This window comes from Podarcis pityusensis (assembly GCF_964106645.2).
Source record: "Podarcis pityusensis genome assembly, chromosome: 5".
NCBI classification, from domain to species: Eukaryota; Metazoa; Chordata; class Lepidosauria; order Squamata; family Lacertidae; genus Podarcis; species Podarcis pityusensis.
The window spans coordinates 42,622,883-42,641,665 of record NC_138032.1 but is presented as its reverse complement, the minus strand read 5'-3'; the positions used below and the strand labels follow the sequence as shown (position 1 = coordinate 42,641,665).

The following is an 18,783-nucleotide window of genomic DNA, read 5'->3' as shown; positions in this document are numbered from 1 at the left end:
AAGTGCCCATTGTACTGAAGTGCATTGCTTCCGCATTGTCTCACTCCCCAGTTTTACACCAATCCAGTTGAAAAGATTTATTTGAACTCCTGAATCACTGCCAATTAGAATATATCTTTCCACAATACTTAATTGATGTTTGATTTAATTGATGTTTGTTTTCTATGAAATAGCATTATATAAATAGCCTAAATAAATAAATATTGTGTAGAAAGTCTACAAAATAAGCCCTAAAGACTACCATCCTGTGTACACTTACTGGGAAATCAGTCCCCTTTGAGCACTAATTTCAACATAAACACACTTAGGTTTGTCCTGCAAAAATATATGTGGAACTTCATAACGGATCACAGCTTAGAAGTTAGTGTTCATGAGTATCTTCCACCATAGAGGCAAATACTATTTGCAAAAAAATTGAGGAACCGAACATACAAAATTGACTACCATCTAATTCTGCAGGTGAAGAGACACTGAAGCCATAGCCAACCCAACATTTTGTGGACTGGGAGCACAACTGCAGTTATTTTGCCTCCAGGTATGGTGGGTGTTTCTATCCAGACCAGCTCCTCCCAATCCCCATGGTTAAGCATGGGTTAAAAAGATATTTCAGGCACATGTAGGTTTTGCAAATGGTTTCCCAAAGAACAATTTAATTCACTATTCAGAAACAGCTCTAGGAAGTTAGCAGGGCATGATATATTGGTCCCTGTGTTTCTTGTGGGAGCTGCCTTCAGTGGGAGGTACCATTAAACCAATATACCTCGGTAAACAATGTAGCTCAGCACCATTTTGATAATTCTTCTGTGTTAACAGCAAAGCATGTTTGTGCCTTCCAGTACTATGAACAGTTTGTGCTGCTGTTTAAACGAGTATATTTTTATATCCTTATCAAAGCAGATATGGAAAACAAGTGCCTGAGAAGGCACTGAAGTCCAGAACTACCAAGATGACTCCTGTAGCCCTGTCATGATCCCAGAATTCACCTTGTACCTGTGCTTGAAAAGCCATGGACCTCTATTCCTGGCACAGGATTCTTCCTCAGGTATCATATGATCCAGTTTCACTTGCTAACTGATAGTGGCTAAGTAGTTTTCCATGGCCACTGAAGTGTTGAAAGTGCAGATTTAGGGCATGTCAGTGGGATAATGGCCGCTAAACAGTGCTTTGATGCTCATAAGAAGTAGATCATTGGAGGTTGGAGGTAGGGATACAGAGGTGCACTTCTGGGGAACAGGGCAAGGCATATGGAGGCTGGTGTAGGAAACAAGCAGAGGAAGAGGAAGAACACCTGACTATGTAGGCAGGGCAGTAGAAGCGATCATACATGGAGGATAGGACAATACAAAAGACACCTGCCTGCAGAAAGGAAGCAGGGGAAGGCGCATAATACAGCTTATAGACTATATACCTTAGGGATAGAGTTCAGGAACATGAACAGGTTGTCCATCGTATTGTTCAAAGTGACGAAGCCTCCACTGATTCCCTGTGATATCTGACGGTTGCTGACATACGCACAAATATCCCCAGCCCTGCAGTGAAGGAAGCAGGCAGAGTTGAGAGGACAACTCTTCATACTGAAGTTGCTTCTCCTTTTCCTCAAAGAGGAAAAGCTAGTAGTATCATGCAACCAGTCAAAAAACATAACAACGGGTACCAACAAAGTTGTGACTTATTTATGAAGTGTCTTGTTTGACATTGTGCCATTTTGGGGGGAGCAAATGTGGGATACAGTGTAAGCAATGTGAGCAGGTAATGAGAGCCAGTGTGGTGTAGTGGTTAAGAGCGGTAGATTCGTAATCTGGGGAACTGGGTTCGCGTCTCCGCTCCTCCACATGCAGCTGCTGGGTGACCTTGGGCTAGTCACACTTCTCTGAAGTCTCTCAGCCCCACTCACCCCACAGAGTGGGGAGAATGTTAGCCATTTTGAGACTCCTTCGGGTAGTGATAAAGTGGGATATCAAATCCAAACTCTTCTTCTTCTCTATACCTACTGGTACCCCCGCAAAGGCAGCAGTAAAATTGCAGCATGTGACTTGCATGTCTGTGTGATTCGTCTCCAACTATTTACTCTGTAGCGCCCACTCTGTGCTTGCAACACATTGTAATCTTGAATGTATAGGTTGATTTTGGGGGTGCCTGGTGGATGCACTCCCCTTGCCCCTGGTCAGAAGTTAATCCAGGTCACTTTTAGATCCATTCCAACTTTATGATACTGAAATAATTCAGCACTTCATAGGCACCCTGGTTTCCCTCGAGTCTGCAAGAACCTCCTTAGAACTAGTGCAAGGACAAATGGTGCAGAAAGGGCTCTGGCAGTTGCTTGTGCCTGTGGTGGCATGCTCCAGAGTAAAAGCCAGCCATGCCACAGAAGGCTCCTGGGAGTCTCCCTTCACACATTTATGCTCATGTGCCTCAAGGTTAATTAGTGACCGGCTGCTCAGACTTGAACCATGTGCTGAATTGATAGGAACAGTGATGCTGGAGGTCAAGTCTGACTGGAAATAGTGTCATTCATCATTTCCCCTGGACTCCAATGTAACTCTGTAGTTGTTCAGTGAGAAGATATACTTGCTTGAGAACTGGCAAGAATTAAGGCCTACTTTGATCATACTGCACTGCTAAACGTCTCTAGTGGCTGATCTCCCAGCTCCCCAAAGGTTTGGAAACTCAATCTCTGCTGCCAGAGCTACTAACCTCAACTTTTCATTTCACACAATAGAAGTAGCTTACACGCACAGTGCAATTTCCTGTTGGGCCTCCCTGCAGGGACCATCCCATCCTCCCTCAGCTCCAAGAAGCCATTCCTTTGCACAAGACCATCATAAAAGGCTGTGGGCAGACTTAAAAGTGATGCCAAGTAGACAAATAAATTGTCTCATTTAAACTAGACCTGCAGCCACTATGTTTACAACATCAGCACATAAGAGAAGTGCCCACCTGGCCTACAAACATTGTACATGCAGGTGAGACAAGCCAATTCATATCAGACAGCTAAGCAGGTGCATCTTGCTTGAAACTGGGTCCGAATGGCAGTAGCTGTATAGTTGGGGGCTGCTCCATCACCTGACCTCCTGTCCAGCTGAGTTACCAGGATGGAGGGTGGGAGGTAAGGTCAGCATGTTGCAAGCATGCTGGCAGAAGCACCAGATTGGCTCCACTGGTGCATTTGCACTGCACCAACCTCATCCCTCAAGGGGCGCGGGTGGCGCTGTGGGTTAAACCACAGCGCCTAGGACTTGCTGATCAGAAGGTCGGCAGTTCGAATCCCCACGACGGGGTGAGCTCCCGTTGCTCAGTCCCAGCTCCTGCCAACCTAGCAGTTCGAAAGCATGTCAAAGTGCAAGTAGATAAATAGGTACCGCTCCAGCGGAAAGGTAAACAGTGTTTCTGTGCGCTGCTCTGGTTCACCAGAAGCGGCTTAGTCATGCTGGCCACATGACCCGGAAGCTGTATGCCAGCTTCCTCGGCCAGTAAAGTGAGATGAGCGCCACAACCCCAGAGTCTTCCGCGACTGGACCTAATGGTCAGGGGTCCCTTTACCTTTACCTTTAACCTCATCCCTCAGCCACTCTGTCGCAGTATGTTGTACTGACTCAGCCAGAGGGAAGTCAGGTGAGCAGCACAGCCTCACCATGCTATCCACTACTGCTGAACAGGCAACGTAGACAGACTGGAATAAACTCCTTGCTGAACTGGTCACAGCAATAACCCACTCCCGCACTGTTCGTTGATGCTCAGTATAGTACTCAACTCACACGAGAATGGTAGAGACAGCTAGCAGGAATGCAAATAACGTCCGCCTCTTGCAATTGGTGTTTTTCGTCTGCTTCTGGTACATGGAGCCGCCGCAGTGCCCACAGCAGCGGCAGCAGCAGAAGAACAAACCCACCAGGGGCACAAGGATGATGAAAAGAAGACCAATGACAAGGCAAACAAGGAAGCCTGCTTGGTATACCAACATCTAGAGATGCGGAGGGGAGGAGAGAAGAAAACAAACAGACACAGTAGTCAGCTAGTATGATCATTCAAAGACGCTGACACCTGCCTGCCCCAAAATAAAAGTGTGAAGGGCTCATCACAGGGTGGTCCCCAAGAGTCCACTGATGGTTCTTCTTCAAAAACAATCTGGATTTATTAGAATGTTTTCTTGGCCATGTACTGGACATGAAGTTTGTTATTCTGGAGTCCACTTTGCTCATCTAGAGGTAGTGACCTAGCAGCATATACCAGGGCTTACAGGCTTCTACCCCTGCTCCTGCATTCCTGGCAAGGATCAGGCTGCTCTTGTTAGTCATCAGGGTATATGTGTGCTTGCACAGGGCATTGCGTTCTTGCACACGGGCTTCAAAAGTTCCCACCCAGAGTCACACATAATCACAGGTCCAGTAATCCCTATGAACAATGTGGCTGTGGATGCTCAGACCTCAGAAGGCCTTCCCCCTTAGCCTTCCAGGATAATGTAAACAGCGCATGCTAGCACCAAAAGTGTACTGGGAAGGCATGGCACTGTCTAGGCAAGCTTGGCCTAGTCTGATCCTCCAAACCAGGGTTTTCTTCTTCCCTAGCACTCTCCTTCCAACGCCCCAGCTGTCCTGAAATAGGGGCCATCATGCATCCCCGAGTCCCTATCAGAATCTTTACTGGGTTTATGAAGCTTGCAGAGAGCAACTGAGAATGTTTTCATTTGTACTATTTGTTTGTTTGTTTGTTTGTTTAGACACTGACCACATTTGACTTCTGGGTGAAGTGTCAACCTTTTGGTGTTTGCTGAGCCTACCACACCAACATTTCCTTTTCAACCCTGCCCAGGTTCACCAACTGCCACCCACTAGCCTCTGAGTTCCATGAGCCAATACAAAAAATAAATAAATCACCTCTTTATACACTGCTGGGTCTGTGAAATTAACCTGGCGCTGGATCAGGCGAGTCAGAAGATCTGAGGAGAACAGAGGGGTCAGCAGTGGCAGGGAGGGGAAAGAGGGAATATACCATCACCTACCTTACTGGACATTTGTGCATCACTCAACACTGAGATCTCTTTGGAAATTCCTACCCGTAGCCTACGTTACCAGGATGAGACCCTATTTTCTCCAGCTGTCCTTCTCCAAAGCTCTCCTGCTATAACCCATTTGAATGACTCTATGCACATCACATATGAAATTTCTTTCTCTCTTTTTATTTTGTGCCATGTGCTATAGTGCTCAATAAACATTATGCTGATAGAAAAGAAACTTTTCCTCCCTTTGCAGCCCAAGTTAAGCAATACCCCACTTTACCACTAAGGGGTGCCATACTGTATGCTTAGCAAACATGGCCTCTGAGCTTCAACAGCTCTGAAGAGGAAAATGCTGTAGAAAACAGACCAGACCTTCAGGCTTGTGAGGTTTACTTGGTTTTAAGTGGAACCCTGAGATCCATCACCCAGAGCATAATGCAAAATACATGTACTTAGCATTAAATAATTCTGAGCCTATGTTCCTTCCACACAAAAATTCACACCAAGCTACCCCAAGCTTGTTTCATTTCAACAATATAATTTGGAGAAAAGGGACCTTTTTGCTGCCACAAAACAATTGGCAGTTGGAAACCCTTGCTGATCTACTGCAAATCACTCAAAGATCTACCAGTAAAGCTAAATCTGCCTTCTGCCCACTCTGATCTAGCAGGTAAAAACATAAGCGCCTAAGATGAGCCTCGCTAAACAGGCCAGCAGCCCACCTATGTATTCTTCTCCCACTACTGAGCAGCTGGTTTTAGCCTGTAAACATATGGGACTGAGAATATCAGTTTCTCCAGGTTTTAGGTAAAACTAGCAGGCTTGAAGGGACGCGGGTGGTGCTGTGGTCTAAACCACCTGTAGTGACTTTGGGTGGTATTCAACTGAATTTTACCTACTGAAATGAACAAATGTGACTAAGTTAGGTTCATTCACTTCAACGGGTCTACCCTGAGTAAAACTTTGTTGAATGCCTCCCTTTGTTATGCAAGCAGGTAAGACTCATCATTATACACAATCAGATTTAAAACCCAGGAAAAAGAAAAATGCACTGACAGTAAATTGAGATGTGATTCACAGAATTACATAAACACAAATAAGCAGTGTTGAGCCTCGAAGGCTGGAGGCGAAAGACTATGGGGCTATGACACCAGGATATGATCTAACTATTAGTCTGCAGGGTAGCATTACTGAACGGGAAGTTCCTGCATTAACAAAAGTTGTGGGCAGCGGGGGGTGTGTGTGTGTGTGTGGAGATTAACAGCAGCACTTTTCCTGAGCAACGGAAACACAGCGACTAGTTCTGGTGCTTTCATTATAAAGTTGCGAGGAGTTTTCAAGAAGAACAAGATGTAAAAAGCACTGGAAAGCACAGAAACATCAAAAAGCAAGTCAGAGTCCATTTTATGCTGAATATTTATCTAAATATAGCAAGAAGTATGCCAAGGCTCAGGTCTGGCTAAGGACAAGCTGGCTGACTGGAAACTGGACACGGGTGGTGCTGTGGGTTAAACCACAGAGCCTAGGACTTGCCGATCAGAAGGTTGGCGGTTTGAATCCCCGCGACAGGGTGAGCTCCCGTTGCTCGGTCCCTGCTCCTGCCAACCTAGCAGTTCGAAAGCACATCAAAAGTGCAAGTAGATAAATAGGTACCGCTCCGGTGGGAAGGTAAACGGCATTTCCGTACGCTGCTCTGGTTCGCCAGAAGCGGCTTAGTCATGCTGGCCACATGACCCAGAAGCTGTACGCTAGCTCCCTCGGCCAATAAAGCGAGATGAGCGCCGCAACCTCAGAGTCAGTCACGACTGGACCTAATGGTCAGGGATCCCTTTACCTTTACCTTATGCTAAGGCTCAGGTCTGGCTGAGGACAAGCTGACTGACTGGAAACTGGAATCTCTATTGACAGTATGGAGTGGTATGGAGACAGGAGAGGGGATGGAGGAAGAGTCTCTGCCACATGTCCGATACAAACCAGTGTGTGCAGACCTCACACCAGAGAGGGTTAGGAAGCTTTTCTCTTCATTGGATAGAATGGCCTTATAAATGTGTGCAAACAACCAGACCACAGAAAGTTAAATCGGAGCCAAGGCCTGCATGCACAGAACACACACACACACACAATGCCCAGGGCTCCGTTTTGGAGTGTGTAAAATAACAACAAAGCATAGGGGTGCCTCCAGGGAGGAAAGCACGGTGAGCTTCAAAGACCTTACTCTCTGCCTCTTATAGCGGAGGACACTTTCCAAGACTGTTTAACATTTTGTACTAATCTTTCAGCATTTGAGTGCATGAGGCAGTGTCCATTAGCTGTTGCTGCAAAGAGGCAAGCAAACTGGACTCTACTAACCAGGCAGGCTGCAGGCTACCAGTGATGGTCCCCATACGGATGACCTCAAGGGATAGGAACCCTTTTGGTTTCTTCCCTTAGGGGAAACATTAGGGGAGCAAAGTATGCACCCCCATGAAAGTATCAGATAGATGATGAAAGGCCCCTGAGAGAGAGGCAGGGAAGTGAAGATATCCCAGGGTGAAAAACGAGAAGAAAGGGAAGGTGGGATTAAGAGCTAGTTCTGTATACAGAAAAGTATGTGCGTTTGTACACTATTTCTGCACTTTAGGTATCCAGCAGGTTTTCCTCTCCCATATTTATCAAGAGGCTATTGTTCTTAGATATGCGCTATGTTCTATAGTTGCACCTGAGATAAGCAGGCAATAACTCTGTTGAGTTGTGATGTTCACTGCTGGGAAGACATAGTGTATAATTTGACATTACTGCTTAGTATGTCTTGCTCATAAAGTATTATGTACTATTATATATTCTCCACTACAATTCATAATACGCAATAATTGGTATGTATATAAACTTTTTTTTTAATTGTATGGATATTTAGTAACGTATTGACATATATTGCTTATTATGTTCTATACTGTAAATCACCCTGTGGTCATTTGATGTATATAAATTAATAAATAAATGTAAAAATAAATAAATAAACTGCTACTAAGAAAATTCATCACGCAGCTCTTCTTGAGAAACTGGGTGGGGGTGGGGGGGTGGGCATGGCTTTCAGTATGGCTCTCTGCTAGGCTTGAACCCCAGTTCCTCTGACTCCAAGAAAGTACAGGCTGTAGCCATCTTTGAAAATATGACTGTGATTAAATCATCAGAACATCAATAAATGGCTCAGTATTCTTAGCAGTATTGCAACAAAGGCAGCGATTTTTAGCCCTCATGCCAGAGAAGCTGGGAAATGCAACCACAAAAATAAACCACATCATAAAAGAACATAAAAGGTCAAAATGTGTAAACCCTGACTCATGATATTTGAACGCCCAGAGTGGACAATGGTCCCACACAACTTGAGGACGTGGCTCTGAACCAAGCCTTTAAAAACTTTATAATGATTACTGTGGACCCATGTGGATTTCGGAAGAGAAGATTGCAACAAGAGGTGCTGTCATCCAGGGCTCTGTGGCACAGTTCACACCTGTGAGCCGGGCTCCTGGTTTATTCCTCCCAGACAAGCCACGAGTGGTAAGCCACAGAACAAGCCTTGGCTACAGCTCATGGCTTTTCTGGATTGAGACAAACTGTGAGGTTCAGATGTAACCCTAAGACAAACTATAGCTTGCAGCAGCAAGGCAGGAAGAGCAAAGCAGCTGCGATTTTCTTTCCAGTAACCCGAATGTTTGCTCATCTGTGCCAAGCCACTGTTTGGTTTAGTGTGATTGTATAATGGGCCATGGAGTCCTTGGTGACAGCACTTCTTGTTCCTCCCTCCCAAGACATCCACCTTCCCTTTCCAGTTCCTCCTTCCTGGTCCCATTTGCCATCTCTCTTGCCTCCATTCTTTCCCTTCCTCCTCCCTGCCCCCAAACACACTTCTCTTTTCTGCATCTGGGAATCAGATCACTTAGGAATTTTTTTTTAAGAGAAGTTAATGATTGACTGAAGCTGGAACAGCTCCCTTGCTGCAACCAGTTATATTGGTACCCATGCATTCTATGAAGAGTGCCATTCCTGCCAAAGTGGGTGGAGTGCTGACATCAAACGAATATCTGCTTCGGTTTCCCTTGATGATCTGTTAAATCCCATTGCCCTCCCAAGGCTTGGGATAAAATAGCTCAATTCCTCACTCCCTCTGCCCCACACTTCTTACAGAGGACTTAAGGGTACAACTTTCCTGTGGAATCCATTCTCTGCCTAGTTTATCCAGCCACCAGGGGCCACATCTAATCTTGATGAAAGGTATATTTTAAAAAATCACTACTGAGGGCATCAGGGGTTTATGATGGAAGGACAGAAAAATATGCCGGGGTGTCTATTTTTGGCTGGGTTCTGCAGTTTTGCAAAGTCCATGCTAATGGGGCGGCTCAGGCCCAGCTCTTCAGGTTGCAAACGTGCTGCACAGTGAAGTACTGCCTAACCAGTCTTTGTATAATTATGTGAGACTGCCAACAAAAACATGGAGATCAATTAGACTGATCCAGTTGACAAAATTGGACTGCCAGCAAACATCTGAGAGAGTCTCCCACCAAAAGCTCTTGAGTAAACTTAGCAGTCATGGGATAAGAGAACAGGTCTGCTTATGAAATGGCAAGTGATCAAACAATCAAAAGCAGAGGGAATAAACAAATGGGGGAAATAAGCCATGAAGGCCACCCTGAAGGACTTTCTATTGTGAGAAGCAATATTTAACTTGTTCACAAATTATCTGGAGGCAGGTATGAGATTTGCAAATGACCGCCAAAATATTCAGCGTAGTAAAATCCTAAGGAGACTGTAAGGTACTCCAAAAGGATCCCTCAAAACTGTGAAGGGACAGCAAAATGACAGATATTTGGTTCTTATGCTGTGTAGCATATGTGATCTGGACAATAAAACCCAACATTTCACAGATAGACTGGTGGGTTCCTGAACTGGCCATAATTAGCCAAATTTAGGGACTGTGGCACATTGCAAATATAAACCCAGCAGGGAGCACCAACAATGGCAGCAAATGGCATGTTAGAAGCTGTTAGGAGCCGTTCTGAAAATGAAATGTTTCCCCGCACACCTCATTCAGCCCTTATACAGCTTTTTAAAAGCATTGCATCTTTTAATCACTATTAGCTACAATGGCTAAAAGGAACCTCGCTTGTCAGAGGCATGAGGCAAAGAGTAGGGAACCTCAGGCCCAGGGGCATAATGTTGTCCTCCAAGTCTCTCTATCTCACAGTCAGAACTCTCCCCAGGCCACACCCCTTGTTGGCTCTCCTCTGCAGACCTAATGCTTTTGCCTGGCTGGAATGAGCCCCTGAACTCTGGTAACACCTCTTGCCTGCCTGGATGGATGAAAGAGAGTGTGAGTGCGTGTTAGGAAAATAGCCTTATCTAGGAAAAGTAATATTTGCATTAATTGCTCTACCCACGTGTGCCTTTTTCCACACCCATTACTGGCATGCAACCCTTGGAAGGTTGCCTGGAAGGGAATGTGGCCCCAGGACTGACAATGCACCCCCCCCCAGCAATAAACCTCTGAATACCATATATGGGGACCAACAACAAAGAGGAAGCTTTTGGCTTCATCCCTTACCTGAAGCATCCAAGATGGCCAGTCTTGGAAGCAGACCCAGCTAGACCTTCAAACTAATCCAGCATGGCTGTTCTTAGGCTGGACCTTGTTCATTTCCCCCCTTTACATTTCACGTGCCCCAAAAATACATTATGAAAACCTGTATTCCTGTACATACACCTAAACTTAAAACAGTATACATCTGCTTTTTTTAAAAAAAAAAATCTTATTAAGTGATCCATGAGTTGGAACTGGTCTTTGCTTTTCTGGAGAATTTGTGGATGAAGTAAGGCTCCAGCATTTCCCAGCAAAGGTATCTTTGTGCTTTGTTCCTCTTGCCAGTCTTAATTTGTGAGTCAATTTTTCCCATAAGGGCAGGGATCTTATTCATACCTAACCAATTTGATGGTTTGAAGTTCAAAAGGGGCACCAATCCTCAATAGCTATTACAAACCATTAAATTGTGACTAGCTAAACAAACAACAAACCATTAAATTGTGACTAGCTAAACAAACAACAAACCTTTAAATTGTGACTAGCTAAATCATTGATTTTAGGAGTCTGTCTGTGTCTGGTCTTTAAAGGAGCAGGAGTCAGTAACTGTTGGGAAGGTCATGAAGTTAAGGTTGCTGACCACAAACAGAACATGAGTCAGCATGCAACACACTGCTACAAAAAGAGGACCCAACAACGTTTTAAGTTGCATCACAAGAAGATAAGAAATCATAATCTCAGGGCCTTCTTCGTGATTATCCCAGATAACACAGCCTACCTCAAGGCCAAACTAGATGAAGCAAAGGCTGCCACGCTTCTTTAATCATGTCTCCCTCCTATTCATATATAACACAGAGAATGAGGGACATTTTTAAATGACAAGGCCATGCTGGTGGTGTCAGGTGACCTGTGCTCTGACCTCAGAGAGCCTTTAGCTGTAGTTATCCATGCTCTGGTAACTTCCAGGTTTGACTACTGCATAGGACTGTATGTGGGGCTGCATTTGAAGGCTGCCTGTAAACTGCAATTATATGCATAGCTGTCAACATTTCCCTTTTTTAAAGGAAATTCCCTTATTCCAAATAGGATTCCTCGCAAGAAAAGGGAAAAGTTGACAGCTATGATTATATGTGAAATGGGCAGAGATGCAATTAAACAAATCATTGGTAGTGAGGGGCCATTTGTATTTTCTGTCACCGGAACCAATATGTTCAGAGCTGTCTCTGGATAATCCCTCTCTCTTTCTCGCCAGAGACCTCTAAGACCTTCTGCTGGAGTTTTACATAAAAGTCTGGCGCCATTTATTAGAAAGCATGACACAGCTTGGAGGTTTATCATGCAAAATGCATATGGGCAGGCTAAAAGTTAGTTATGTGGCTCCACTTAAACTGCACAAAGACGTATACAGAAACAGGAGTGGGTGTGGACTTTTGTTTTGCTGCAGGGTGCCTGCTGCTTCCCTCTGCCTTCCCTCCTCAAAGGACACACACAGTAGTTATAAACTAGGTGCCTATTGTCTCCTGTGCTTCAGACACCGTTTTCATTTTGTGTTGTTTTCTCAAGTGCCTGCATGAATAAGTCATCAAACATTTGTTCAGCAATTTATTTTTCTTTTTAAGAATTTTTTTTTTACACTTAAAAAAACCTGTTCTGGCGATTGGCACAGGAGCCTGAAACAAGCAAGCAGGCAAATGGAGCAAGGGGAGAAATAAAAGCCACATTCCTGTGCCCACTTACACAGGAGCATTTCCCATTAAGCTCACTGGAGCTTACTTCTGCACAGACATGCACAGAATTGCACTGCATGCTGTTCTCTCAGTAGATATGAAGACTCTCCAAAGGTTGGCTCATATTTTTTCAACATTTGAGGAAGGAATATTGCACAATAAACGCACCCAGCAGCTAATGGTATGTGGCTTCTATCTGCCAGACTCACTGATGTGTAAATTATGCCCCATCATCTCCTCCACCCACTTTTTTAGTCATACTGTCACAAGTATGGACTCCGAAAACAAAAGACACAATATCTCATCCTAGCGTAGTAAAATACAGTTTTCTGGTTGTATCCAAAGTCATCCCGTTAGTACAAGAACTTCCACAAGTGTAATGGGAATTCCTCTCCCTCTCGTCTACACACTCACAAATCTGTTCCAGGGTTTTCCCCAATCCTAAAGAACAGATTGTGGGTGTGGGTGTACATGGGGAGAGGCAGTCCTGCTGTACAGGTGGAACTCCACGCACTAACAGGCCAACTTTGCAGGGTATAGCCCTTTGTCTCCAGCACTAGGTAGACAGTATATCCCTGCATTGTGCCATAGTAAGGTACTGGCAACTCAAAAGTTGTTTGCCATCCACACCTCTTATCAGTTATCAATTCTTGTCTCATCCTGGGAAAGTTGTCAACTGCAACATCTATCCCAAAGGTAACTTCTCAGTACGTGCAGGTCCTGCCAACTAAACACAATGTGTTCCCTGAAATCGTTTGTTTGGCAAGCATTTGAATAACAAGTCATTGATCTCCATTTATTCCTATGGGGAAATATATAATGCATTCCTGATCATTGAATTTTGACTCCCCCCACCCCCGCAAAAATTAAACCAGGAAATCCCTCCGCAAAATGCACTCTGATTTGTCCCATCAGTTTCCCCTCTCTCCAACAAGCAAACAAGGAAGGAAAAAATGCTCTCGGTTCTGATATCTGAATCTGTGATGTGTATAGCGAGGTTCAGGTGTTAATTCCTCATGTTCAATAAGTGAATATTCACCTAGTGGGTGCTTGGAAAGTGGGACCTGTGTGCATAATGGAGAAAATAAGCTGTTGATCACAGTGTTTGGAGAAGATATGTTTTCCCTTCACAGGCTCATAACCCAATTTTATTCTGTACCACAGTAGCCCTTGATAATAGGGAAGACCTGGTCTGGCAAAACCTGCCTTGCTATACCACTTACCTGCTGGGAAGGTGTTGGGTTGTACCATCCCTAGGAAGGAGTGCACCATACTGTACAAGTCCAGCAGACCACCACTTGGGCCAGTGGGTTGTGGGTGATATTGAGGTTGTGTGAAGTTTTGCAGAGCCATCTTGGTAGTAGAAATGCAGGGCCCTTTCAAAGTTCCTGGGCAAGCTCAGAAAGATCCTGAGGAGCTTCAGATCATTTCCTTCACAGGAATCCCTGCCCGTGCAGTGCCCTAGAAGGACAGCTGGCCTCTGCAATGGTTTCTTTTCACCCTTCCCTTGGATGCAAAGGATTTGAGAATTTTGCCCCACCAGACCAGGGAGCTCAACTGCCTGCCTGCAATAAAGCAAAGGTGTTAGTGAGTTGGTGCAGCTCAGAAGTCAACCAGGAAAAGACTGCAGTGGTGGTGGGGGGGTGGACATGAAATAGCACCAACTTCCTTGTCCAAGTTGGGATGTGGGTGGATAATGTAGTCCACAGGGATGTTCTGGAGTTAGGACAGAGGACACAGAGGTGAAAATAAGAGGCCCTTAATGCAATCCACAAGCTCATGCCCTTAACTCCCTCCTCACCCAATTTTAGCCAAATCATGCCACCCCATAACCTTCAAACAGTAGCTTAGGGGGCTGGCACAGAAGGTTAGGAGGCATATGCCCTACCTGTCATCTGAATACTTCCACCTTCCCCTCTGCCAATCTCAGTCATAGCCAACAGTATATGGGCAAGAGCACAGCAAGAAAATGCAAACGACTGCAAGGAAAGGAAGACTTCAGGAGTTCAAACACTGACCATGATGCAGCAGGGCCCAGTGTTGCAGTCATGTCGATGAGTTCATTATTTTCTAACAACTTGTCCCAAGTTACGCTTTGGCCTACAACTCCCATTAGCCTCTGTGCTGGCTGGAACCGATAGGAATTGCAGTCCAAAACATCTGAAGGGCACCAGGCTGGGGAAGGCTGCTTTAGAATTAAAGCACAACAAAGCCATTTTTGAACCTTACCTTTATGATCACCCCCAAAATGGTTTGAACAACACTGGCTGCAGAGCTGCATCACCCAAATGAATTGTTCGGTTAGCAAACCTTTTCTGAGATGGAATGTGGCAAGTGATTTGTTATCATCACCATCACCACTGGATCTCTATGTATTTACCGGCAGTCGCTGCCTGACAAACCAAAATCCAACAGGTGATGCATTTTCCAGCGTAGAATTCAGCAGGGAGGGGACAACTTTATGTGCTTATTTTCTGCCTTCCTGAACTACAGAGTTCATTGGAGAACAATAATCATGTCAACAGCACGTTTGCGCTTTTAGAGGACTGCACATGAGCCTAGATAACTATTCTAGCTAAAGGCTGGAAATATTGTCCCTCTGAATATTACTTGGAAGGAGAGCGAGGAAAGCAGGACAGAAGCTTTAGCTGAGATTCCTGCATTGCAGGGGGTTGGACTGGATGACCCTCGGGATCCCTTCCAGATTCAAAGCTGATGTGGAAGCTCTCCGGGGCCCCAGGATCATGGGGGGGGGGCAGAAACAGGTGGCCGGACAAGATGAGCCTCTGGCCTGACTCGGGGCCGGAGCATTTCTCAGGTCCTTGCGAAGCCCATGGCAGAAACAGCGCCTCTTTCGCGCCAAACTCGAGCCTCTACCACTCCAAGAACTAACATCCCAGACAGCAGCCCCCTACTCAGGAAACACCAGCCAGAACCAAGAGGCGAAGCCAAAAGGATGAAACACACTGGCCGTCCCATCCGTCCCACCCTCCAAGCAACCCAGCCCGCACACTTCCTCCCGGAAAGTCCTTCTCACCGAAAATTCTCCTCACCTGCGGCGCCCCAACGAGGCAGCACGGAGGAGGAGGAAGTAAGCGGCGCTGCCGCCGGCGCCACGGAGCTCAGCACCGGCTGTGAGGGAGGCACGGACTCGCCCTCCCCGCGCCACGCCAGGCTCCGGAGACCCGCCAAGCGCCACTGTCCGCCGCCCGGGAGGGAGTTAGAAAAGTCTCAACTTCTCCTCTCGCGCGCGCGCGCTCCGACTCCCTCCCCTCAGCCCGCCCGAGAGATCCCACGCTTGGTCGCGCTCAGGCCGGGGAGAGGCAGATGGATTCAGAAAGCCGCCCAAACCACGCGCGCCTGGGGAAGGATTAGCCTCACCTGCCGCTGCCCCCTCGCGGACACTGGAGGGCGCGGGAGAAGGAGAGCAAAGGCTACAGCGAGGGCGCTCCGTCGAGCGCCGGTGCCCATAGCGGATTTCTCTCGGCGTGGAGTGAGGGGGCTGGACCCAGGAGAACAGCCTCACCTCCTTTCCAGTCCCCGCCCTGCCCTCCCTTCCGTTCCCCGGCCCGCCTGCCGGCCGCTTTCTCTCAGTCGGTGCTCTGGCCCCTCCCAGCTGCCCGTGCCCCCTCCCCGGCCCGGGAGCAAGCCAGGACATCCGCGCGCAACCCCTGCGCCCCCCAAGGCCATCCCCGGCTCCCAAAGGCCGGAGCCCGCAGGAAACTCTTGAGCGCAGCCCCTTGCAGACTCGGGAGCTTTGGAGACTCTTAGATGCTCAAGGGAAGAGGGCGGGAGGTCCGGACAGATGGAGAATTGGATACTTCCCCAACTCACCAGACTGTTTCTGTCTCTCCCCCGTGCGCAAGATGGTTCCTCAGCAACTTTGTTTTTCTGCATTTCCAGCTCTTTTATTCATTTATATTTATTAAAATATTTTTATGCAGTTAAAACCAATGCATTAAAAAACCCTCTAATAAACACAGTAATAAAGCTTTCCAGTGGCTATTTTCAATAAAACACTAAACACAAAACTTTATTCTTTTTACTATTCACTTTGTGAAATGAATGGTTATTAGTTTTATCTGTAGCTAGCGTTGTACTGAATATACAGTAATTAAGGATTTTCTTCCATTATACATTATTATTATATTATTATTGAAGAAAAAAGCTTGTACACCACGCTGGATGGACATTATAATAATAGCATAATAATGTTCTTAACCCACACACTAAATATTATTACAAACTGCCCGATCCTAGCTAGATTTTAATATCTCCAAAGAGTGTAAATCCATAAGTTGTACTGGGTATGTATCTTCTGGATCTTTATTCTCAATGTACTTTTGTTCATCTCTCGGATATTTTATTATCAAGGGGGTTACCAGTTTTTATTTTAAAATCATAAATAATAGCACCGGAGAGGATCTGTTATTAGTGGCTAGGAAACAAATGAGCCAAAAGGCAAGTCTTTAACTGACTGGGAATGCACACATCTGTTCTGTGGGCTTTGTGCATATGCTGCCATCAGGAGGTCTGCTTTTTGTAAACACTGTGGCACTCTCCTGCAAATATGGGGAGTGTCTTGAACGTGCAAAAACTCTTACCTAGTCTGTATTTTGCTGCCACGCTATTCGGGTTGGGATCACCAAATCTGATTAACATTATTATTAGGGTTGTCTTTGCCATTATGCATGAAATTGTGGGTCTTCCTCACACAGTGGATTTTAAGCTACCAAGTTGTCAAGTGTTAATTACGTTACCATAGGGCTTCCATTTGCATTTTCTGCCTCCGCTACCAAATATCAGGCCGCCTTTTAATATTATTATTCCCAAAATAAGATAATCTATCAAAATGTAATCATTCTTTTCACCCTTTCCTCATCCTCAAGTTTATTTAATTCCACAGTTCATCCCCTTGGATTCCATCTCTGGTAATTATTTCTTACCATTTGAGAGCCAGCGTGTGGTGGTAGTCGTCTTAGACCCGGGAGACCAGTGCTTAAACCCCCACTCATCCATGAAAACCACTGGGTGACCTTGGGCCAGGCTCTGTGTCTCAGCCTAGCCTACTTCACAAGAGAGCGGAAGAAGGGTGTACACCACCACCTTTAGCTCCTTGGAAAAAAGGTGGGTTATAAATGTAATAATTTAAAAATATGTAAGTAAATTTATGTACAACTTCATCTATAAATTATTTATAAACAGACAGAAACTCTGTATAGCCATTGTCATCATTGTTTATTTGTATATCACATTTTGGCACAAAGGTCAGTTGTCTTTTAATTAATACAATTTCAATACTTTTTAAATTTTGACAAACCCCTATAATTAATAGAAATCATCTGCTCCCAGTTTCAAATTGGAAACCTATAATATATTTGTTTGCAAAACATCTGTGATTTATGGGAAAGTATCCAAAGAGAAAAGGCAAATGGTAGCAGAATTGAGGAAAATGACAAAATCTAAAAACATTGTTGAAGGAAGGATTTAAAAGTGTCTAATCCAGTTATATATATATATATATATATATATATATATATATATGAATGAATACAGTGGTACCTCGGGTTACATACGCTTCAGGTTACATACGCTTCAGGTTACAGACTCCACTAACCCAGAAATAGTACCTTGGGTTAAGAAATTTGCTTCAGGATGAGAACAGAAATCGTGCTCCGGCAGTGCGGCAGCAGCGGGAGGCCCCATTAGCTAAAGTGGTGCTTCAGGTTAAGAACAGTTTCAGGTTAAGAACAGACCTACAGAACAAATTACTGTAAGTTCTTAACCTGAGGTACCACTGTATACTACTTTTCAGGTAGAACTCACAAGTTTACATAGTATTACAAAAACAATAAGCATCAATTAAAAGCTGTACAGTAAAACAGAAAAGACAAACAATGGAGGAAGCTTGTTTCTTCATGCTGCATTTTTTATCCAGGTTCTCTTGCAGAAGGAAAGTGCCGTCTCACCTGGAATGCTGGGACGTGGATACGATAAGGCACCAAGATGTTTCTGCTGCTTTCCAAAGCCTCTCAGGCCAATAATGTTATTGGAAGCCTATTATAGTGAAGTTGTCTGCTGATTGTGTAGTTCAGCCCTTGCTGATTGTGATTACTGTACAAAATAACCCTGGAAGGAATAGTTATTCAGGATGAATATTTGCATGGAATGCAAGAGTGTAATGCTATGCATGCAGGATTTAAAGTTTTTCAAACTATGGAAGAAGACTTAGGCATGTGGCACACTACTTCTCATTAAAGTGGTTCATCATGGTAAGTTGTTCAGGCTACTGGGAAATGGGGGGGGGAGAGATGGAGATTTAAATGTTAAGCAAACATTCAGGAACCTTCAGGAACCACTTGTTGACATTTCAGTTCCCATTTTATCAGTTTTGTGTGGCTGACATTTTCTGGGTTTTTATTGGTAAACATGTTTGCATAGACAAGTATATAATCTGGTTGATGGGACATAAACCATACTTTAGAATGGAACATCTTACCTTGTGACTG

General features: G+C 45.0%; 1 protein-coding gene across 4 annotated transcripts in view; it reads right to left on the bottom strand.

The window, feature by feature from the left end:
* The window catches only part of LOC308477945 (prominin-1-A-like), a 33,932-nt gene extending 18,137 nt beyond the window's left edge, over window positions 1-15,795 (bottom strand). The window contains exons 1-5 of one of the 4 annotated variants that reach the window (XM_081007062.1): window positions 15,656-15,795; window positions 13,498-13,839; window positions 4,875-4,936; window positions 3,756-3,961; window positions 1,409-1,529 (exon numbers count right to left, since the gene is read on the bottom strand). In XM_081007062.1, coding sequence (XP_080863188.1) covers window positions 1,409-1,529; window positions 3,756-3,961; window positions 4,875-4,936; window positions 13,498-13,627 — 519 coding nt within the window. In that variant the 5' untranslated portion in view covers window positions 13,628-13,839; window positions 15,656-15,795. Of the gene's footprint in view, window positions 1-1,408; window positions 1,530-3,755; window positions 3,962-4,874; window positions 4,937-13,497; window positions 13,840-15,311; window positions 15,591-15,655 lie in introns of those variants that run through there. The other 3 variants (XM_081007065.1, XM_081007064.1, XM_081007063.1) reach the window with 3 other exon arrangements.
* Between the last annotated feature and the right edge of the window lie 2,988 nt (window positions 15,796-18,783).